At 37.7% G+C, this 24,352-nt stretch overlaps 1 protein-coding gene across 6 annotated transcripts in view; it reads left to right on the forward strand.

The window, feature by feature from the left end:
- Positions 1–24,352, forward strand: part of PDSS2 (decaprenyl diphosphate synthase subunit 2) — a 128,482-nt gene that overhangs the window by 64,339 nt on the left and 39,791 nt on the right. For all 6 annotated transcript variants that reach the window (XM_026792199.2, XM_026792198.2, XM_026792196.2 and 3 more), the window contains one exon: positions 20,871–21,069. In XM_026792199.2, coding sequence (XP_026648000.1) covers positions 20,871–21,069 — 199 coding nt within the window. The remainder of the gene's footprint in view (positions 1–20,870; positions 21,070–24,352) is intronic.

The following is a 24,352-nucleotide window of genomic DNA, read 5'->3' on the forward strand; positions in this document are numbered from 1 at the left end:
GAATGTTGTTTTCCATTAGTGCATTTTTGTCTGCTGTCTTGGTTGCAGTGTAATTATATGTGGTTTGTGTATATTTGACATATATATCAAAGGCAAAATATATCCCTCAGTGATATGAAGCGAAGAAATATGCTTAATCCTTTATTGCTTATATGTCTCCAGCTTTGGATAGTATTTTTTGGAAATAGATTCTTACAGATTTTCAGCTCATCTGTAATCTATACAGCTCTTTTTGTTGCCATGCCATATAATTACTTCATCTTTATATATAATGTTTTGCTGGAAATATTATTTCTGGCACTGTAATGAGCATCTTCACTGCCTGATACTTACGTGCTGTGAACATTATATTGTGGACTATTAGCTGGGATATGGCTGACTTGATTTTAGGATACTTAGTAGTGATTAATTAATTGTATTTCTGAAATCTGAGCATGAGCTAAGTTGTTCCAGTACTTGTCAGCAACTGCACCAGCCCAGTCTTTCTTTTCCCAGTGTTTGTGTTGGAACCAGTTCTTGTGCTGTATTTAAATATTCAGTCCTGCAGTAGATAGCCAGATTACATCAGTCCTCTGTAACTGGTACTACACTAAATGTATAATCTGTGACCAGGAAGATGTAGCACAGTTATAACCATTTACCTTGAAAAAACACAAAAAAACATGGTGGACCTTTTCATCCTGGAATTTGGCACATTCTGTATAACCTCTTCTCTATTTCATATTCTTAAATCACAATAAGGCAATACAAAAATTAAAATTAAAACAGAAAGATACTGAGAGCTGAATTTGGAATAAAAAAAAATGTCCTATTTTCTTATTCTCTAGATATGTCCATTCAAAGGACAATTGACCTAAATGTATAAAAATAGATAATCTAGCTTCCTAGCTGACATCTGTTTTTCACTGGTACACAATGGGACAAAACCAATGCCTGCTACCAGAGAACAATCTTTTCCAGAATAATGAGGATGACAATTTAGGTGGTTACAGGAGCAGGACTAGTGTAGTTAAGTGGTGCTGCCTCTGGCCAGCATTGCCTTCAGCTTTAGCACTTCATAATTTGCCAGAGTCGTGATCTGCCTGCATTAATCTGGGGCCGTGGGGGTCATTGTGTGCAGGGTATCATAGTAACTGCTGGTTGCCTTATGAGCCATACTGAAGATAAGGGAGGAAGTGTTATAAAAGCCTGCCTGGCATGCTTTATGCTTTACAGCCACCTCCCAATCGTGTTGGCAGCAGCCTGACTTTATTCCTATTGGCGAGGAAAAGAACCTGGCTTTGCTTCCAGCTCAGCACCAGTGATCCCAAAAGAGGATGAAGAGAAGTAGCAGCATGATAAACAGCTCAATTTCAGCTGCTGGACAGATTTCCTAAATTAAAACTTTCTGCTGGTCTCTTAGCATTAAAGAAAATATTTCCTTGGCTACAGAAGCTTTGCAAATATAAGAATCAATTGTAGTGCTCAGTACAGAGTATGCAAACAGTATCATGTAAGGGTTGATGTCATTGCCTGTGCTCAAGCAAAGCATGCATCCCATATTCCCTTGAAAGTCCTTACTCCTGTGCTAAAGAGAAAGCAGAGCTCACATGGGGTTCAGGCAGAATTGAATTAACAATAATTTATCATGCTAATGATATCAGAGAGTGTCTCAGATGTGACACAGGAGGCTAGAGCTTCATAAGGACTTTGAGATCCATTTCCTAACTGGTGATTATACTTGAGTCTGACACTGCATTGCCTTCTCTCAGAGCAAAGCTCACTTGGATAGTGAAGTATGCAACTTGCTGGTATTTTACTTTGCTGCTGGTAGTGAGGTTTGTAATTGAAACTCCAGGATCATGTGGTTTCTGAGCACTGACAACTTTATGCTTCATGGTGGAGCTACATTCTCACAGTTGAAGATACCAAGACTGGCTTGGGTCCTCTCTCAAGGTACCCAAAGGGGTATGTCTTTCTGTTCATGTCTGGCACTGCCAGACATTACTGCCTGGGGACTGAGGGATCTCCTTGCCTTTATATTGAGTAATGAATGCCTGACACAGCCTCTGTGTTGCAGCTTAGAATGCAAGTGACACCAAAGAACAAACTTGGGCCATCTCTTCAGCCCTCAGCATCCTTGGCTCTAGCAGAGCAAGTTATTTTCTTCTCTCTGTTTTGCCTTTTTTCTTTTTTTTTTTTTTTCCCTATTAGTGCCAATTTTAAAAATACCCTCTAGTATTGACATCCATTGAGTCAGCTCTGCAGATTTCCTTGGATGCTTGTCAGAGGTTTAAAACAATCCTTTTTTCAGTCAAGTCTGCCTGGGCATCCACACTGGTGGATCCTATGGCCATTGACAAGCAAAGACCTTCTAATCAATATTCCATATTGAAATTGAAATTGAATTTCAGTTCTGTACTATCGACACTGGACTCTGTCCTTGCACCATCTTCCTCAGGATGATACAGGTGACCTTTCATCACTTTGCATGCTGAACATGCTTTACTACAAGAAGGTACTCACTGGATAAACTTGTCTCAGAATCAGAATCCTTCCTGCTACTTGGAAGAGTGGTGGCAATACTGTAGTGACAGGAATCATGAACATAGATACCTTTTCCATAGTGTTTTAGTAATTATTTTGGAACAGCATTGATGCTGATTCCAATGAAAGCCCAATTTAAGAGTAAGCTGGCAGCAGATCCCTGTTATGGCGGTGAGTCTTTTTTCTTGCCATCTTCCAATACTAAGTTGTTGTGAGTACCTTTTTTGGAGGTACACACACACACACACAGGGGTCACAGAGTCATTTCACATGCTCTTTGTCATTGTGGCCATATCACAGTAATCTTCTTCTAACCTGCTCCAAGGAGCACGTGAAACTTGAATCCAGGTCTGAACCAGAGGATTCATTCACCCTTAGGTTTCTTTTTCTCTGAATGTTTCTTTGATTACAAAGAAGTGAGAGGGGGTAAGTGTCTTTCTAAGGACTGTAAGGACAGAGGACAGACCGATCTGACACTCTGCAGTTCTATCTAGGTTTCTCCCAGCTTCTTGCTAGATAGGAAAACAAAGCTTTTGCCTTAACTTTATTTCCTTTCCTGTATTCCAAAGAGCTTTATGCCATTTTCAAAGAACATTTGACCTTCCATTAACCTCCTTTAGGGTTAACCTGATGATGCCAGCAGTACATCTAGGTTCACAGTATAATTCAAGTTGGAAGGGATACCAAGAGGTCTTAGACCCACCTCCTTCCAAAAGCAGAGTCAGCAATGAGGTCCGACTCATCTAGCTTTCTTCATGAAGGTCAGGTCTTTCAAGAAGAGAGTCTTCTTCACAAGGTGATAATCAAGATGTGTTTTAAACAGATGAGTGAGCATTCTACCTCCAGCTTGTAGCCTCAGCTCTGTGTCTAATAGTGTCACTGGTGTGCATTCATGACTGTGGAGTTCACAAGAGGCTATGCTGAGGTTGGCATCATTTAGCCTGTTAGGTGTCTTTATGGTCGTTTGTCAGCTGGAGTATCCAAAGAACTTTGCATCCCAAGATTTTCAGAATTAGAAATGGCGACTGTGAGAAATTGCCTACTTTAGGAACACGAGCATAAAGGTCTTGTCTGACTTAGGGATATACCACTGTGTATTAGGGACAAATTGCTGTGTATTAATGGGGACACTGGGAATCTCTTCTGTTTCTCACAGGTGACAGCTCACCATCTGCAGCTCTATCCGTTCTTCTCCAAAATCCATGCCATGGCAGCTGTAACAGCGGTGGTGCTGTGCTTGTTAGAGCAGTCTTTAATTGCTGTATGCATGAGGAGCTCTCAGGCATACACTCCAGGGAATCCAAGCTTATGTGAATGATGGTCCTTGGGCGACCCCAGTCTGCAAAGATAAATATGGACTAGTGTAGTCAAAAGCTCAGAGGTAATATGCTGATTATAGTATGCTTTTGAGACTTGCAGTCTGCAAAAATATGCACAGATGAACATTGGTTGGTTGACTTATGCCTTTGACCTGGACTGCTGTAGAACTGGGATTTTATGGGTGAGAAGAATGTGAAATGGCAATACTTGGCTTTATGTATTTAGCATAACAGCATATGAGGTGTGAGGATGTCTTCTCTGGAAATTGGGAAGATGTAAAAGGTGTTCCACGTTGAGTGAAAACCAGAATAAATACTGCATAAGGATATGCCCCCTTGGCTCTGCATTCCCTGAGAGCTGCAGTTATTGGCAAGTAGCTTGTGTCCTGTTCTTGTGAATGCAGCCAAGCAGCTGAGAGATGCTCATGCTCGGGTGACTCACATCTCCAGTCAGAGTAGATGGCTCCAGTAGGCAAAGCCTTCTGCTTTAGGAACAGGTCAGTGCTCTCTGGGAAAGCAGGTCTTTTGCTGTGTAAGTTGTGTCTTCACTTGCTCAGCTCACCTGTGATTTTTTGTCAGCAGCTTCTTCCTACTGTAGACAAGTTTCAAGATGTTTGTAATTTTAAATAGTTGTTGAAATGCTTTCCAACTGGAATGTGTCTCTGCGTTAATCTAGATGTGTTTGTCTATGGAAAGAAATTAGATAGTCCCCATTTAAAAGAAAGGAAAAAGCAAATACATTACAAAGCCTCCTGGCTAGTTAGCCATAGGAAACATGAGTAAATTTTGGTGAAGGAGGTGAGGTTTATTGTATTCCTAGAGTGTAAATGACACTTAAAGGTTGCTTTGACCTGTATGCTATTAAATTTTACAAAAGTCTTCTTTTTACCTTGCATGTAGGTATATCTGTGGACAAAATCTCTTTGAGAGTTACTGTAAAAGGTAAAACATGAGTGAAATAAAACCAAAGAAAGACCATACAAATTATGATTTCAGTGCCTACAAGAATACAACGAGCACAAGTGTGTGACTCTTCACCTCATTTCAGATCTTACCCTTTTTCAATTTCTGTACTCTGAACTGCATAGGGTGTTAACTTCAGAGATTGGATTTGACTGTTTCTTGCCTTCATATTTTCAAGTAAAAAAATGATTCCTAACTATACAATGGATTTTTATCATGTGAAGAGTACTTTCATATTTGTAAGAAGTTGGGTTTTTTTTTTTTCCATTACTACTTTTCTGGGTTTACTAGTAATGGAAACTAAATTAAATTTACCTTGCCCTGGTTCAATGCAGAGGGAGTGGCTGTGAACCAGAGTTTGGGAGACCTCATGCTCCATTGCACCTATCTCCATCAATGACTGCTAAATCATGGTAGAACATGTTTAAACAAAATTAAAAGTATTAAATTAGAAAAATGTAGTAAGACCAATAGTGTATGTAGAAACTCAAAACTCAAAGAAAGCAGAGGTGTTATCTTTTGTGTGATGTGAGTATTCACCCTGAGAGTTTTAGTTCAGTGTAGCTGTTGCACTTTAAATTCACACTGGCTTATTGCTCACAAGCCCTGGGTCTCAGCTGCAGATATCGCAGAGATTAATCTTATTAATGGAACTGCTAATTGGTGTTTGACTTCTAATTATAGTAACAATAGGCCATAACAATCAATCCTCACCTTTACTGGGGCACATTAGGACTCTTTATCATAAAAATGATTTCCTTTGGGACTTAACTGTTCTTATTTCTATCTTCTGGAAGGCTGGCTTTCAGCAAAAGTACAGTATCCCAACTAGCAAGTACTTTGGAAGCTTAGCTAATTAACTGGTAGAGAAAATGTGTGGTCCTAAAATATTCAATATCTAAGTACATTAAGAAGTACAATGCTCTTGACAAAATTGTTTGAAAGATAATGGGAAAAGTATGTCAAAATATGAGCAGTGATGTCTTTTATAATCTTAAAGAAATATTTAATTTTGTCTCCCAGTCCTTGGTAGCTTTTCCATAGCTTTTAGTGAGAGGAAATCTAAGCAGTTATTCCAAATTATTCTATTTCGTTTTTTCTCTCCAGGATAAATCCTGTGAGATTCATCATTTCATTTACAAGATGAGTCTCAGGAGATGAAAAGCACATACAACTTGATTACATATTCCTATTGATCATCTTCCATCCACAACAATAAAAACCAACTCCAAATACAAATCTAACAATATTACTAATTCATTACAACCAGTACTTTTCTTCATTAACTTTTATTGTTTTCAGGATACTTAGCATGTGCAAATACAGCAATTATATGTTGAACAAGAAAAGGTCTTCTCCTTACATTGTAGGATAAATAAAAAGGCTCTGCATTAGAGCTGATCAAAGTCTGTTCAGAGATATAGCTCAAATCTTGTTCTAAATAAGTTTTTATAGCACCAGATAGCTGAGCAAGGTAAACTCAGTATTCACATCACTAAGTGTGTTTGGTTTCCATTTTAAAAAGTAGGTAATTTTCAGTAATCTTCAGAGAAAGCATGGTAGGGATGGTTTACCTTGGAAAAATTGTAATGGCGCCCCTGTCTGTCTGTCTGTCCAGCCCTCCCTTTTCTTGGAGCTTCTTCCTCCCACTGCTTGTGAGGTGAGAACTGGACTGCCACAATGTGCAGCATAGCAAGCAAAACCAGAGCAGCCCTGGTGGGATTCTGCAGCGGGCCAGGAGCAAAGCCCTGCTTTCACCCCAGTGGGCGCTTTGCAAAGAAAGGCCACATGTGGGTAACAGGCCTGGCACAGCCTTCCTGGGACATGGCATGGCCACATACCAGAGCACTTCACCAGAACTGTGTTTGCTGTGAAACCTTTCCCTTTGAACAATTTTCTACTTAAGAACTTTCACATTTCCTTTACAAGAAATATAATAGTGTTTGTGAAGAGAAATCTCCAACCATCACCTAAGTACAATCCAGTGCTGTGATGGAAGCACACAACAGCTTCGGGGACTGCTTATCCATCAGAACCATGATATTAGTGTGACCAGTTGCTTCATTCAAATTCTTAAATAACTGTATCTATATAATTTATTTGTCCTACAATCCCAGAATATTTTCCTTGTTTTTGTACCTGCTGAAATACCACCAATCATTTTTCTGTCCTGTTAACATCTCCCTTGACAAATTTTACAATGCAGTTATCCAGTTTCAATACAAATCTCTGCAATTCTTGGGAAATTGTAGCAATATGAAGTTAAGTATTACAAGGCATACTGCATCAATTAATTTATTTTCTTACTATGATTTGGTCAGTACTCTGATATAAGGTAACTGAAGATATTACAACATCTGCTGAGGTGGAGTTGAGAACTCCTCAAATATATGTATATGAAAATATGAGACTGTATAAAGATTATGCAATGTTCTTTCTCTTCCACTTGAAATAATGGCATGTTCTGGACCCTAATCACATTAAGTGGATGAATATTTCTTGTGGCTTCACTGGTATCTGGCCTTTAACCTTTAGTAGATTTTCATGTGCAATTTGACTGCTCTGAGAGCAAACAATAATAAAAAAGAAAGGCAGAATAATATGCTGGTGGTGTAGACAGGGTGCTGTACATCAAAACGGTTATTTTTAATATATTCCAGTGTAAAGGTGGGTGTATGAGTACATAGATAAGAGTGATCGATGATTTGAGAAGCGGAATAAGGAGCTGGAGAACAAGGGATAAAGATTTCAAGAATATGAATTCAATATGGTATTCTTACTGTGTTTCATTTGAGAAGGTGCTTATGCAGTCAAAAGGGAAATCAGAAAGACAATGGGGTTTTTTTAATAGGGTTTGCAGCAATTCAAAACTTATCATCAGCAGTGCCAGCATGATTGGTATATATGAAATTTTGTGAGCTTGGTTGCCCAGTTTCTGAAGTCCATTTAAGTATTTGAAGTTGCAGTTTTTAATTTTTCTAAAGACTTGGCCAAATTTATGTACATTTTTGTGGAAAGAGAAGATGCAGCCAAATAAATTGCATCTATTATTGCCAGAAAGGGAAGAAACATAAACAAATTCTGTTTTATACTAAATAGTATTTCTGATTCCTTTCTTGTACTTGCTGTCTTTCACCTAGACACTGCTTCATGGAAAGCTTGCTTCAGTCTCTTATAGCTGAAATTTCATTCTGGCTTTTGATATCTGTACAACAAAACCAGTACCAAAAGTCCAGCTACATTCATATCTGTTCCAGTAGACAAATTAAATTTTAGCAAATTTTCATTATTAGCTGCAGTCAGGAAAGGATCCTATTTTGTGCACTGTGGTAGGAATTCTGCAGAAATAAAGTTTGCTCTTGAAGGTGGCTTGTTAGCATAGAGCTGTGTCTCCATCATCACTTGCGTGGGGTTAATGTTGCTTGAATTGGTTCATGTCATTTTATTCCTTCTTAAAGTGTGTAGATTGAATCATTCTGGGATGAAAGAACCAAAGAATGAAAGTGTGAAATTTTCAGATACCTTATATTTTAGTAAGGTGAAAAGAGACGGAAATTGTGCCAATGGTATGAAATAAGTCATTTTTTTAATCAAAGGACACATTTTTCTCAATATCACACCGTATGCCATTTGCATAAAGTATATACGAATAATAATGACAAAACTTTGCAGACCTCAACAGCACCAAATGCTTGTTTCTATGCTGATATGGTCCCAGAAGCAGCAGTCGTTGCCTTGCTCCAAAAGGTTTATTATCCTTTCCCTGCTGGCAATTCTGTCAACACACCTGGTGTAAGGAGCAAGGTCTCTGAGAAGTCTGCTGTCTCCCTTTAGCTATTAGTCTCTTCCCCTGTACATGGCAGACAATACCCATCTGCTGCATACTTCTGCTTTGTGAAAAGAAAAGTATTCCCATAAAAAAAATTTGAATGTATGGCATTGATGTCCCTATCCAATTCTGAACATTGAAGGTTCAGGAGGGGAGAGGAGGGCACTTGTGATAACCATACTTTAAATTGCTGATTAACAGAAATGTAGTTACAACTGTTCAGAATACAGCAGGTTTGTTTAATAGTAGGGAGCTATCTGCTATTGTGCAACCAGTATGTTTGGATTTTTTTATCCCCTTTGTATCTTGGATATTTATGGGTATCTCAGAATTCACAATAATTGTTATATAAGCATGATAAAAAAATATATATAGTTATAAAATAAACCCCAACCCTATCTGGTACACTGTATTCTAGTGATTCACATTTTATTTTTAATGCCTTTTTCTTGTGCAGTTAGACATATAAGCAATCTATTCTTTTAAAAGGACTGCTCATTTATCAAGTGTTCATTCTTCATGGCATAAAAAAGGTTACCTTCCTTTTGCTCTCACATAAAAAGGTTCCATGTATTTCAGGTGTCATTAGTACTAGAGATTTAATGTCAAGGTTAGTGCACCTTATCTTTCAGCTACATTGAATACAGTTACAGACAAACTCTTCAGAGAGAATTCAGAGAAAAACTGGAAGTAATAAGTCAAGCTGGCAGTCTCAGAATAGCTGACAGTGCACAGGAATGGGAGTTTCTCTTAACAATGGTTCCAACTGTCTCCCATAGTCATAGCAAATAAAATTATAGACCTGGTTCAGTCTTGCAGGGCTGAGAAACAACTAATAAAATATAGGAAAAATATGTTCATAAAATTAATTGTTAGTAGCTTATTTCTTGCACTTACCTGTAAGACCTTTTATTTCCTTTCATATCTTTTTAGCTGGTTTTAGTGCAGGTATTTAAATATTTGACCATGATGTGAAATTCCTTATGGAATAGATGCATGAGATGTAGTTGGAGGATACATGTTATTGAGTGGCTGTAGAGCAAATATGGGTAATCCTGGATGGATGGGCACCCTGGGTGTTGCCTACAAAAGCAGTCTGGCTGATACATGCTGCCATCATATGGGAAGGAATGTTGGTCATTTCCATAGCAAAATATGTGATTTTCTCCATGATCATGTTCCTTTTGATTTCTGCTGTGCTGATAGCAAGGTCATCCAGTCTACAAATGAATCCTGTGTTCATACCTCATCTTTTGAGGGTTTTGGTCAACATATGTTATTTAGTTCTGAGTGTTACTGTCTGTTTTTGCATCATGTATCCTACCATCACATTTTCCTAAAGCCATGCTGCAGCAGCTGTTGCCAAAGCTTTTGATTACCTCCTATCTTTCCTTTTTTGACTCTTGTTTCCAATACCTAAAACTTGTTCACTTCAGTAAGCCAAAAGGAAGGCCTTCATGCTAACTCCATTGTAAACTCTTTTCTTGGCGTGCTCTTCTTTCACCCCATCAGTTTTAAATGTCTTATTTTTGTCTTTGACTATTAGAAATGTAATATGTTTTTGTAAGGAAACAGCGGTTGTTTTTTTGTTTCTAATCCAGTTGCAGTTGTGCAGAGGTGGGCTTTCTTGTGAGCATTGTTTTTGGAATTGGCTGCTGGTGTTCATTTTTGAATTAACATTGCAGAATTTAAACTTAGTCTGAATTGTCTAGACACTTAGCATGGAAATAACTCCATAAAACTTCTGTTTGATGTTTTCTATGTTCTGTTTAGACCTTTAAATTAGCCTGATGCCCTTCAGGTTGTATAATGAATCAGAGCTTGCATTTGTTTCATGTTGCACAGGTTTCATATTTGCTTCATATTTGCTTGGTGTCTGCTTGCAGAAGTGCCACCTTGTTAGGGTAAGAGGTTTTGTCAGTAATAAAATGAGTTGTACAAAGAACAGGTGGTAGGATGACCTTTTTGCAAAATATTGTTGTTAACTAAATGCAGTAAACATTTTTTTACCAGAGTACCTGTTCGGTTGTCATTAGGCTGACATTGCCTGGAATTAATGGCATTCTTTTTAATTTTGTAAACATTTTTTTCTAAGACTCTATTAAATAAAATTTCCTTTTTGTCTTTCAAACAATTTCAAAACACAGGTAAAAATTTGTTGGTCAGTTTAACTAGGAAATTTTGTAAGTGGATTGTCAGACTGGAGATGTGCTGTTAACATTGGTTTATGTTCTTTAGCCACTGGCTAAGCATTCACTGAGGATGCAAGAAGCCCAGGTTTGGCTCTCTTGAGAATTTGAAAGGATGCTAACGCACTCCTCTGTCTGAAATTTCAGAACATTTCTCCAAACAGAGGGATGTAGGACATCCAGGTCAGGAATGCCTGAGTTTGTAATGTTGTTTCCCTCCTGGTAGCTAACTTAGTGGAGCGGGATCTGGAGTCCAGGTGTCCCACCTTTCTCTCCCACAGTCTCCTGCATACTTTTTTCACTCTTTTGCCATCTGGCTGAATGAGTAATTCAAGGTTTTGTGTAACAGCAGAGTAACTCAGCAGGAGGGGCCAAGGAAGGAGGTGTGAGGATGCCCTGGCTTTGGGAGCTGGGGGTGGCTGCCTGATGGGAGACCCAGATTTCCGAGTGATGCACTGAATGCTTCACACGAGGGGCTCTGCAGTCCAGTTGTCAGGTGCCATGTCCACTACTTAAGTTCTTCCTCTCTTTCACAGTTTTATGACTTCCAAATGCTGGCTGTCACTTGGAATTTGGGGGACATTGGCGTGTTTTTAAGTGATAAGCATACCTGTGCTTTTGCCTCATATCTTTTCACCCCCATACCATCTATAAACACAAAAAGGCAGGAAAATAAATGTCTCCAATAGTAATTTTCTAACTGGAAGTCAACATATGCAGCTGACTAGAAGGGTACTTTAAATCATCTTATAGGTGTTTTCTCAGAGATGACACACTAGTTATTTGAGACAACTGTTTTTTCCACCTGCTGTGAAAGATGAGTTGCCTTTTGGACACTTAAATATTTCCATTCTGTTAAAGCAGCAGATTGAAAAGCAGATGAGAAAGTTCAAAGCCAAGGCTGAAAGTTCAGTTTCAACTTTGTTATCTGACTTTTGTCACCTTGTGTCACAACCTAACTGTTGTTTTCACTTAGAGTTATTAATTAAGAAATACCAAGTTTACCCATTTACTGTTATCTTTCTTCACAGCAAATGAAAGTGAATTTAGTTCCTTTTTGTATCCTGTGTTAGATAATAATTGAGAGAATAATAGATTCCAGAGACCTTTGATCTACCATTACTGTAAAATAAAAATAAAACTTAATTTTTTTTTCTCCCATTGACCGTAATGATTTTAACCTTGTGTACTAATTTGAATGGGCTTGTGGGGGCAGAGTCTTAAATGAGACAAAAATGAAGGAAAAATTGCTAATGCTGCCACTGTATATCTAATGAGCACTGTGTAATAAACCATAACCTCTTCAACATTTCTGTGGAAAATGGTGTGATTATTTTGGATGGCTGGCCCTCTGTGTATGGCTCATTACCATCTGGCATAATGTGTATTGATATAGCCTGTAATTGTCAACTCTTATTTGACATGTTGCCTTTAATAAATGTGACTTGCATGGCTAGAACCTCCTAATGGTTATATGGAAAACTGTAATTAAATAAAATATGTATACTTATGTAAAATACACACCCTTATATCCATAAAATAATTTTGTAGAAGGTCTCTGTTTTTCTTTATCTCCTGTTCTTAGTGGGAATGTATTCCCAGGTTAGTACTGCATTACCAGTGTGGATACCTAAATATGTGAAGACAGACATGAATCTTGAATGTAGGTTGTTTCCTCTTGCAGAGCTTGCTTCAAATACATTTTGAAATATTTATTTTCTGTGCACTGTAAAACAAAATTAATATACCTGCCATAATAGAACAGGTTCCCTGCCTGATGGTGACTTTGTGTGCTCCTGCACTGGGAATGGGAGGTAACTCTAATGGGCCAAACACCAGTTTTGGTGTTTCTCCTGAAGAAGGTGGCTGAAATAAATGCATTTGTAAATCTCAGTGCTGAAAGTATTTATACCTCCTTAAAGGAAAATGGGTTTCTGGCCAATGGTGAGTTTTCAGATAGAGGGACCAACATATGCTGCTAATCTAGTCATATTCTGTTTATTATCTGAAAAGTTTCCTTTCCTTGCCTTCACTGTTCATTCATATATTAATAACTGAGAGATATCATTCTGGTAGTCATATTGGCTGCCTTACAAAATATAGAATTTCCCCAGCTGTAATCAGTTTTAATATTTGTGCAATGGGTGTTCATCTGGTGTTACCTTCAATGGCACTGTTGATGGAGAATCCATTGTTGCTCTTTATAAGAGAATTTGGAAAGTGCCTTCCTTTTATTCTCTTTGGATTTCCTTAGGCTCAGGCTAGTGGATCTTATTTTATGTTTGCTTTATAATCAGCAAATTCTGTTGACTTTGTTTTCTGTAGTTTAGATGCTTAAACTTCCTTTAAATACCTGTGACCAAATCTACTGATTTAATATCAGCTTTGTCCATGCATAAAATAACTTTTGTTCTTCACTTCATCTGTTTTCTTTGCTTTGATTGTTAGGACAAAAATGTTGGGAAGTCATACTTTCTCAAATTCTTCTTTCAATTGATGATTTTTACTGGTATCAGAAACTCAGGGTTAACAGAGACACTACTTTTGCTAGTCTTCCCTTAAATCATCTGTGGATCCTACTGGTTTATTTGACCACAGCCACATTCTGTATCTTAGCCGATTATCTCAAATGACCTGTTCCTTCCACCTTTTTCCTAACTTTGGGTGCTTTTTTCTTGAAAGAGTCTCTAGTCCTGCATATCTGTGGTCTGCATTCAGATCTTTTGATTAATCTTTTTTTTTTTTTGCATTGCATATTTTAACTTGAGTAAAGCATATTGAAACAGTTCAGTTGAATCCATACTGAGGATTATTCACTCTCTTTGCTGTTTATTAGCTGTGTCTATTAGCTGTGTTTATTAGCTATGTTATTCCTTTTGTGTTGTCTTGTCTCCTGAGTGTGAGTTCTCTGGACCTGCTAACTGTAAAATCTTACCCACTGCTGCTGTTCATGACCAATGTTCACTTCTGGGCTAAGAGATATAAACACCTGCTTGTATAAAAATATTGCTTAAAATATAACAGGCTTTCTACAGTGCCTTGCCTTTATGCAGTTTTGTTTCTGCCTAACCTTACATAATGGACCAATGCAGTTCTTAAAGTTCTTGGTTTTGAGGCGTTTTTAGTATATACATTTTTAAATTGCTGTTGTTCAGCTCCCTCTCAATCTCTGCATTTTCTCATCCAATCCTTTATCAGTTTTCTTCCTTGCATACCTTGTCTGGATTGTGTTTGTTCCTGTCAGTTTTTCAGTTTGTCGAAGCTAGGTGGGGGAGGAATTATATCTGTTTCAGCTTTGCCTAAACCACAATTTTTTTGCTTTTTGTTTTAGTTTTTAATCAGCTTAGTCTTTTTATTAATTGGGGATTTGTGGCTCTTTGGTCACCTAGAAATATTCATAAGGAGTTTCCAAAAAGTATTCACACTTTTCTTTTTAATTTATCTAACTGATTCAGCCTGTTTTATCATTGAAAATATTGTTCATGTATAATATATGCCTGTGAATGTTATCTGTCATATTTATAAAGAATGTTTGTATACTGATTTAGATTATATTGTTTTCATATAACACATGTATTGAACTCACATTCACTTGTACCTAAATTTTTCTGATGTGAGGTCTTTGTAGCAAATTGAATCTTTACTATAGAGAATTCAGGTTAAATGCAACATTTCTTGAGCTAGCAAAATTCTTTTAGAAATTCAACTTAGTGTCAGTACATTTATACCTATGTGTTGCCAATATGCATTATTGCATGAGCATATTGAACACTGAATATCTGCATCATTATCTACAAAATGAGAGAAGTAGGTCTTTGGAGAAGTAAACATCTTAGCTCGTGCTATTGCTTGATGAAGTACTTAATATAATCTGCATAGTTGTTCATATAGTCTAAAGCAGATACCAACTGGAATTTCAACCTGCCTTTTATTAGAAGTTTAAATCTTGATAATCGCTTTATAAAAACACAATATTGCATTTGACAGCTTTACTTCATTTTGGAAATGTGACTCTTCCCATTGGGATAATCACTGATTTTAAAATGTGATTATGATATGTGATTTTATAAGTTTGACAATATGCTTATAAATTAATAGCTCTAAATTTTATTATTGATTTTTGGCGTCAATGTTCAAGTAATCCAAGAAGTCTTTTTCCAGATAACTTACTAATTTTTTTCTTTCTATCTTTAGGTGAACACTCATGGTTTTTCCTTTGGTTTGATCCGTTAGGTTAAGCTAGCCATCCTTCCTTTAAAAAATAAAAAAGCCATAAAACCTAAGCTGTAAAGCTATTTTTTTAACAATACTCACATAAGTACTGGCTCATGTCTTGAGTCTGTTTCTTCTCTAGGAGTGTAGGAAGGATCTCCGAGAACAGGAAAAGTAATTGATATCTCCCTTTTTAACAGTTTCAAGTGCTTCTTAAATCTGTAATAACTGAAGTTAGATCAAAGCTATTTAAGTTTCACATGTCCTGGTTTGTGGGGATTAAAAAACATACCTAGGCCTGCCACCACATCTCACTGTTCTTTTAATACCTGTCCCTTGCAGAATGTCCTTTGTATCCTTCTGGCTAATAAAGTCCCAACATGACAAAATTTGTCTGTACAGTAAGTGCATCTGATTCTTAACCATGTCAGCCCAGTCCACCTGCTCCTCCTTGTTCACCTAGCTGCATTCTCCCTGGTTTCTGGATCTTGCAGTGGCCAGGTACTTCTTACTGAGCAGGTTTACTCTTGATATTCCCTTCTTTATTGGTCCCAGCCCAAGTGCCTGCCTCTGGGAACAGGAAAACATCCATTTGACTTAATGTTTCTGTTGGTATTTTCCTTCTGGCTTTTCAGATTAACACTTTCCTTTTAAACTGAGTTTGAGGTAGTGATCATTACCAGGTCTTTGTTTAGATTCTCTCACCTATTCTCCATAATTGATGCTTTTTTTTCCGGGCTGGGATTATTTTTCTTTTAGGCTGTGTGACTTGAAAGGGGAGTTGCTGTGATGAGGCCACCCAACCCAAGGACAGTGTGCTGTGGGTTGTGATCACTGTTCTTTGGCCACTGATGCTGATCATAGGAGTAAGGCAGACACAAGTTCAGCAGTTAGGGCTTCGTTTTGCTGGGGATGATGGTGCAGGTGTGGATTCGTGCAGTCTGGTACGGGTAGCTGGCTTCCAGGCTGGAGGCTCCTGTCTGTGCTGAGGTGACACAGCAGTGGCCGTGTTGGCACATCAGTGGCACTACTCAGAAGCTGATACAAGTTGGTTCACTTGAGTGTTGCTGTCTGGAGTACAAAGTGGGAATTGGTTGTTCTGTGGTATCCCTAACAATGAAGCCAAGACCTGTGAAAACCCTTCTTCAAAATTCCTGCACTAAGGAAGGGAACCAGACCCTGACTTCCAGTCAGGCTTTTCATTCTCCGCTGCCAACCACCTACAATGCTTAGGGGAACTGCCTTGCCAAGTTCAAGCAAATATCTGCCCACTAAAAATCAGAAAACACTTTCAAATCCTATAATGGGCTGAGGGAAGATCTTACTAAGACAAGTTATGGAAAAGAACCTAAGAAATAATCAGTGGTGGTGGTGACAGAGTATGAAAATGTAAGATCTTTTCAAAAATAAATGAAGAAAAATACATGAAGGAGCATTGATAGAAATTTTACTTTAAAAACTTTGTGATACTAGGAGAGGAGGGAGATGAAAGAGGTAGGATATGTAGCCAGTTTAAAAATAAAGTGATTGTTAGGAATGCAATTAAACAGCATATTCAACAAACTTCATAGATTTGATGTCTTCCAACTTGGTTTATCCCTTAGGTGGAAGACACTCCCACATCTTAAGACCAAGACAGAAGGAACTACAAGTCTTGGTCTCTAGTCTTGTTAAAGGATAGGAGTTGGTAGATGTTTTCTGCTGGTTAACAGATACATCAGTCATGGGAATGCAGTGAATATTTGGCCTTCTGCTCAAATCTGCTGCTTTACCCTGAAAATTTTCCCTGCTAGTGAAATGGCAGCATCTGCCATACATATTGACTGGCCTAAACACCTGCCCCCCTGCCATTTACTTTCTTGTAAAAGACACCATTCACAGAAGATTGGAATGAGACTTTCCATCACTATGATGCTGTTTGTTACTCACTATGCATTGTTCTTCTAATCATGGTTTATTAGCCATGGCACTGACTTTGAGAGGTGAATGGGAAAAAGAACTGTAAAAACCACTGCCCTTTCTTGCTGTGTAACTAAGTGAACTATCTTGGTGCAGTGCCAGCTAGTACCCAGAGCATACAGGATCAACATGAATGTAGTTTAGGCACTTCCTTGTCTTCATAGTACTTTTCATGGTTCACAAAAAAAGGTAAAATCAGATACTAAGTGCTGCCCAAATATATAGTCAGTACCTGAAATTATTACTTTAATTCTTTAGTTAATGCTTTTTCATATGTAATTTTCCATTAAAGACAATATTTCTTTTTATTTCAAATTCATAGGTGTGTATATATAAAGATTATTATAGTTGTTGCTGAAATGGAATGGATGCTGATACTTTTAAAAATTTTTTTAAAGTCCTGAATGTAAGGCTTTTCATCCAAATCAATTCTTTTTGTATTGAAGGGAAACGATTGAATTGACAATCACAAAGAAAATGTTCAAATCTTGGGTGTGTACTGTTAGTCACTTTAATTCAAAGCTTCAATGATAAGAGTTCTTAAAGAATTTTTGATCTATCAGTTTCATTGTCTTTGTACATTGTAGTTGCCTCAAGAATTTCAAATATGGTTTTTAGTGGCTAATTTAAGTCTTTGGCCCATTTCTATGAAATATTGTGTTTAAAAATGACACATTTTAAATTATTAAATATTTTTTTGCATAGCCTGTTATCCCTTGAGAAGCCTAGTATAGTTCTGATGGTTAGCTGATAATGAAAAGTATACTAACTCAAGTTCAATACAACTGTACTATTTAATGTGTCTCTTTAATCATATGTTTTACAGAATCCTATTATTTCTTTTTAGAGTAGGACTTGAAATTAGGAACTTTGGTGGTGGTTTGCAGGGAATTCTTACTTCACAGGTGAAATGTGTGGAAGTGTGTTAGCATTTGCTGATAAAGCTTTCCTGATTCTTAGCATGTTCCATTTAGGAACTTTGTGTGTTTAGAAACGTTGACTGTTTTCTCAGTACAACCTTGTACCAAGGTAAGAACAGGTAATTCGTGTGGCAGCCACTTATTTTTTTGTGACTGTGGGCTCTGGAGTGAAAACAGGATGGAGGCAGTCAGATTTTGTCATCCCATTGCCCTCTTTCTAAGTCCAGTATTGCTAAAACATTATTTTTTTTGTGTGTGTTGGATTGACGGGATTGACTGCTTTCAAATACGAAATTATTTAATCACTGAATTGTATTCAGATTGAGAAAGCTGTGTGTAGTATTTATTTTAGCAGCAACTTCATAGCAGCAGTGTTTATTTGTTGGATGCTGCTCTTTACAAAGTCATGTCAAGGATCCTCCTGTATCTGCGGCATTGTGCACTTGTTATTGTGCCTGGGTTTCATTCTAGGGATTATCACAAAAAGCATTAAAGAATGCATTGCCTGGGATTTCTGCAATAGCATTGATTCTTGTATTTTCAGTCTGCTAGAGAGAGAGAGTGGAAAAGCAGTATGTAAGATCAGAATTAGGCATAGATTATCTGCCTAATATGATTCTTGTTAGCACAAATAATGTGAATACTATTTGAAGAACAAACGGATTATAGGAAAAGAAATGAAAACATCCAGATCCTGAGCATGTGGAAAGCATGACACTGATGTATTTGTGTAACCTTTTCATGAAGAGCGATGCTGAAGTCAAAGAGGGGATTTTGATTTCCTTCATTAAGAGCTTATTAAATGAAGAAATAGGACAGTCGTTGTTTTGCTTCAATAGTTGGGGGTCGCCGAGGCGGGCCTGGTCTCCTCAGGAAATTAATGCCTGCTTTCAGCTGGGGGAAATGAGCCGTCGCCTGAGCTAGCTGCAGCTTTATGTGCTCGTCACTAGGGATCCCCATATGTCCTGGGATCTGCGGCAGGCGGAAATGGCAGAGCTCAGCGGCGGGAGCAGAGGGCTCTCATTGCTATTCATAACAGGTAGCTCGGCTCAATCTGCCCAGAGCAAGTCTGTTTAATGTTGATCAGCTGTCCATCTGATAAACCGAATTGATACGGACATTTCCTCCAAGGGCTGCCCTGACAATGACAGCAGGAGCATCGGGATGTCTTGTTAGTCTTTTTCTCTGAGCTTGAAAATTTATTAACCCTTTGTTAGAGCCGAGCCAAGCATGATTACAATACTGTGACTGGGTTATGTGAGTTTCTACCTCATGTCTTTGAAAAGCAGCCTCAACCTTCAGATTTATTGTCTACATGGAGAATGAATGTTTGGTTTTTGAATTGGTTTTGTCTGCATGGAGACAACAATTTGTGAATTATAAAGGCAGCTTTTAAAACAGCTCAGGGGTTTTTTTTTGTGCTTGGCAAAATACATCGGGAACCTCTATTTATCCTCTCCCTCTGCCTTTTGTTTGCTGCCCAGGCTGTATGATCATCCCATCTCTTCTCTCTTGCTAATTGGCACCAAGCACTGCCCTGAAACACTTGCTGCTGGGACTGTTCACAGGTGACATGTATTTGGGGCAGAAGGTTTCTTTAGATTAATATGGTTTGGGGCAGTTGGAACACATGTGCACCGTCCAGAGCAAACAGAATTAATCTGCTCAGCACTGTGCTATTACTGAGGAAGAATCTAACCTGAGCATGTACCAGCTGGTATCTTTGTACATGAAGGTATGGATCAGTTTGGTTACTCAGTGAATCAGTGTTGGCCACTTCTGAGTAAGCACAGAGAACATAACACGCCTTTGTACTATGTTGAAATTAATTAGAACTTTAAAGCCTTTAGTCATCTATTTAATTGAGGGCATGGATTGCATTTTGCTCATATGTGAAACCTCCATGGCAGAAAGGGAGCTGCTTGAGTCAGAGAAGATGTGAATGTGCTGAAGATTTTGTAAGAATGAGTCCTGTGTGTATCTAGCATTAAAAGGATGCTCCAGAGCATTGCTGTTTCCCCCACCCTTTGGCTCTGCTCAGTTATTTTGTCTGTTCAGCACCCCATTGTTCTGAGCTAAGGTGATGTCTCTGGGCTTCTTAGAGTGACAGTCACTGTTGAGGGCTACAGGATTGAATTGTGGGAGAAGGGGGGAGGAGAGGGCTGTGCTAATGACTCTTTTCTTGCCTTTTCCAAAAAATTAAAATAGAGGGCAAGCCTCTATGGAACAACCTCTGTGATAAGCCTCTCACAGGGGTTTGTAACCTCTAAACTGAGAATGTATATGCTATATGTTGGAGTTAGAAGTGATTTGTAAACCTATCCAATAAAATTGGCCCCTGTGCTAGATAGTCACCTTTGCTTCTGACTAAAACCACCAGTGAAATATCATTAGTACACAGTTCTAAAACATTCAGCTGTTTTTCCTCTCCTGCCTGAACCCATCCCCTTTGGTAGTATTGAACTGCAAGGTATTCTGTTATTAATTTAACTCTAATTTGAGCAGTCATTGACTGCAGCATTCTTACATTGTTTGGATTGGCTTGCTCAGGACTCCCCTGCTGCTATGTCCTTTGTTTCTTTCCATCATTACTTTCTGCTTGGCATTTTCTTCATGTCAGTGTCCCTCAAGTTTCTGGTAGACAAAACAGAAAAAGAAAGCACCCGTGAGGACTATATTGATTATTTTGCTTTATTTTTTGAAAGAATTCAAACAAAGGGCAGCATTCTCCCAAGTGGAGCCTGTGGTACCTGTGGTTTGCCTGGAAATACTTAGTGACAGTTCTCTGTGTTTGACACCTCCTGGTTGTGGCTTCTAGAAGTACATAGAAGAGCTCACATGATAATTAATAAAATACCTGTTTAGCACATATGGTTGTTTCTTTATTTTCACTAAGAATCTCTCTTCTACTCATAGCATTAACATAATTGTGCTTTTTCTTTCTTTCTTTCAGTCAAAGAAGTCTGGCTGAGATCACGGAGCTGATCCATACTGCCTTTCTGGTGCATCGTGGCATAGTAAACATTGGTGAACTCAAGTCCTGCGATGGCCCTCTGAAGGACATGCAGTTTGGGAATAAAATGGCTGTTTTGAGTGGAGATTTTCTCCTAGCAAATGCTTGCACCAGCCTTGCACAGTTGCAGAATACCAAGGTAAAAAAGAAAAATTCCTCTACTGCCAAAGCAAGTAAATATTAGCAAGTATTTTGAAAGAGAGACCCCCTAAAAAATCAGCAGTTATGTATGTGTATATGGAGCATCATTTAAAAATCAGCAGCCTTACCGTTATAGCTGTCAATTTGGCAGTCTGCTGTTGCTGTGAATGTGTTTAACAGTCTCCTATGGAATTATTGTGATCATATCTTTAGTATACATTCTGAAGCACTGAAGTAATGGATGGGTGGTCAGTTTGGTGAGTTTAAGGCATATTCATGACATGTCAGGCTACAACACCTCTGGTGTTGTACAACTCCCAGCTGAAGACATGTTTGGTCTGGGTGGTTTTCGGTTTTTTTTACTTTGTGCTTTGTGAGAGGTTTTCTGTCTTAGATAATTTGGGGAGCAAAAGGCTTTACTGTTTTGTCTCAGATGACTTTTTGCTTTTAATATTGTTAGGGATTTGGATGTGCCTGAATATTAGATTGCCCTACTAATGTATATGTACTGGCTTCTGAAGGACAACTGCAATCCAACTGCTTAGCCAAACTGTTTGAAACTTTACAGGGAGATGTTTTTGATGAGAAACAAGTTGAGTATCTGTATTATCTTAGAAAATGAGATTGATAGAGATATTAAGAGATCCTTTCTCTAGTCCGTTCTTCTTTTTGCCAGATAGAATCAGCTACACAAAATCATTCTTGATCCACATTTATCTAGATTGTTCTTAAAACCTCCAGTGGTGGAGAGGGATTCCTGGGCATCCCTGTGCCAGCCTAGTAGCACCTGCATGAATGGCTGAAGAGCTAAGTGTGCTCAGGAAACAGTACGTTTTGCAGAGGTGCTTTGCATACATTGGAAGATTGTGGCCATGTTGTAATGTAAAATAAATGTTTGTCATGTGCAATTGTCAATAATCAGCATCGTTGTAATTGTCAGCCTGAGTAGTCTATGTTTTTTAGATTCTCATGCTAAATCTCCTTGTGGTAGTAGAGTATTTCTGTGCTCCTTTGATCATAAGTATGACAGTTTCTCTCAGAAGTGGTGTCATTTTCTAACACAGAGCTGAGATTCAAGAGAAGAGACAGAAAATTAGATGTCAATCTACTGGAATAGTGGGTTAAGCCATTATGGTGCTAATTTGATGTAAGTATTAGGAAAAGAAATAAATAGTGCACACCATAACCGAAATGGGATGTAATTGATTTTAGTAATTATTACTAATTTGTATCAGTTATTTTTTTTAGTGCCCTGTAAGTTTCTCAAGACAGACCAAAGGATTTAACCCTACGTCAGTTTTCTGTTTCAACATAAGAAGAAACTTTTACAAAATGTAGCAACTATTACTTTGCGTTTAGTACATCATTAAGTATTGCAGCAGGAATGTATAATCCCTGAAGACTTGCCAGGAAACAAGCCTACAGTGAAATGAAGCACAAGTGCAAAGAAATACTTTTTTTTTTTAAAAGCAATCATTATACTGCATGTTGGAAAATTCTGCCAAAACATTTTAGCACTTTTTTTCATTTTTCTGACATCTAAATACTTTCATAGCTTCTACATACGATAAGTGGGATGCCATTATGGAAACTGATTGACTTAGTAAATTATTCTTTTTCATACGTCTAACCCTACTAGCAAAGTTAGAAAAATTGAAATATAAGCTATAGAAATCTCTTGACAGGTGCAATGATTTAAACATACTGTATTTATTCTTTTGTAAATGATGAATTTTCAAATCTGGCATCTGTTTTTTAGCAGTGTGAAATAACTGTGACTTTTTTCCTTCATAATGTTTTGTGTTCTTTGATGTAAAAAGTAAAAATCACAGTACTGCTTTTTTTGCTGGCATTTAGCAAATTGGCTAATGAAATGAGCAGCATTTTATCATGCATCGTACTGACCATGGTAGCCATAACCTCCATAGACATGCATAGCTATTGTGTGGACCAGAATTTAAATTAAAGGGGGTTTTAGCATAACTGAACTCCTTGCTACCAGGATAATTTTATTGTCTGTTAAATTCATGTCTGAGCTTGTGTATGATGCATTTGTCTCTCTGCTTCTCTCGGGGCTGACAATTAGACGTGAAACTCTGTAGTCGTAATGAAATGCAGAGCTATTTTATAATTGCCAAGGGTAAAATTAGCAAAGTCAATTATTTTCCCTTAGGCTTTTCCCTGTAGATATTAAAAGGCTGCAAGGTAATTGCCTTAGGTAACACTTTGATTTTTAAATAACATTAAATATAGGAATTGTTGTTGTTAATTCATAGTAATTTTCTTCTTCTTGCTACTGTTATAGAATATTACTGTAATGATGTTAGCAATAATCAAGGCTCAGGGTTTGTGTTTTTGGGGTTTTGTTTTAAACTAGTGCTCATATCTCTCATTAGTTTGCTAAAGTTATGCCAAAGAATGTTTTGGGGTGGTGTATTGGGTTTTATGGATTTTGATCTCTGAGATACAAGGACTCTAGATTGCTTTAATTGTCAGTTGGAAAGCCTCCTGTAAGGTAAACTCTGCTGTTGTGCTGTTACAAAATCATTGCAAATTTTGGTTTTTGAACACTTAACAATTCAGAAGAAAGCATTCTCATTTTCTGCATTGTGAAATCATGGTACGTTAATTATGAATACAAAGTTGGTATCAACTGAGGCTAAAAATATTGAAGGGCAGATGCATGTGAGTGCTACATTTTTGTAATGATGGCAAAGTCCTACATCTTTTAAGTTAATAAAAACTGTTGAAAATGAGCACTAATTTCTTCAAAAGCCTTTACAGTACAAAGTATTAGATTGATAGATGTGTTAACACTTCTTTTGTACTTTTTGATCACCTTATATAAGCTAACCTTTTGGATGGTGGCTCTTGGCCTGCTGATTGCAATGATAAATTATGTTGTTGATTGAAAATTATATGGATAAAACCTTACTTCAGAACTGCATCCTGTAGCAGATTGTTTATTGTTAATTCATGGATTTTAGAACAGAATTGAGCCCAAAGATGAATTGATCTGGGATCTTTTAGAAGTTGTTATATCAGCAGTGAAATGGTGAATCTTTGGCAAGGAAGGGCAGGTTTGTGTTTTGCTGCTTAACTAACAATGCAGTAATATGTGGTGATGGGCTGACTTGTTGGATTGGGTGTGTTTATATGGGATGACAAGGTTATTTTGAGAGGTTTTCTCATTTTGAGGCTGCAATGCTCCAATACTAGGATCATGATAAGATACATGTAATATATATGTGGAAGTCATTGTAAATATGTAGGTATGGGAG

This window comes from Zonotrichia albicollis, chromosome 3 (assembly GCF_047830755.1).
Source record: "Zonotrichia albicollis isolate bZonAlb1 chromosome 3, bZonAlb1.hap1, whole genome shotgun sequence".
Classification (NCBI taxonomy): domain Eukaryota; kingdom Metazoa; phylum Chordata; class Aves; order Passeriformes; family Passerellidae; genus Zonotrichia; species Zonotrichia albicollis.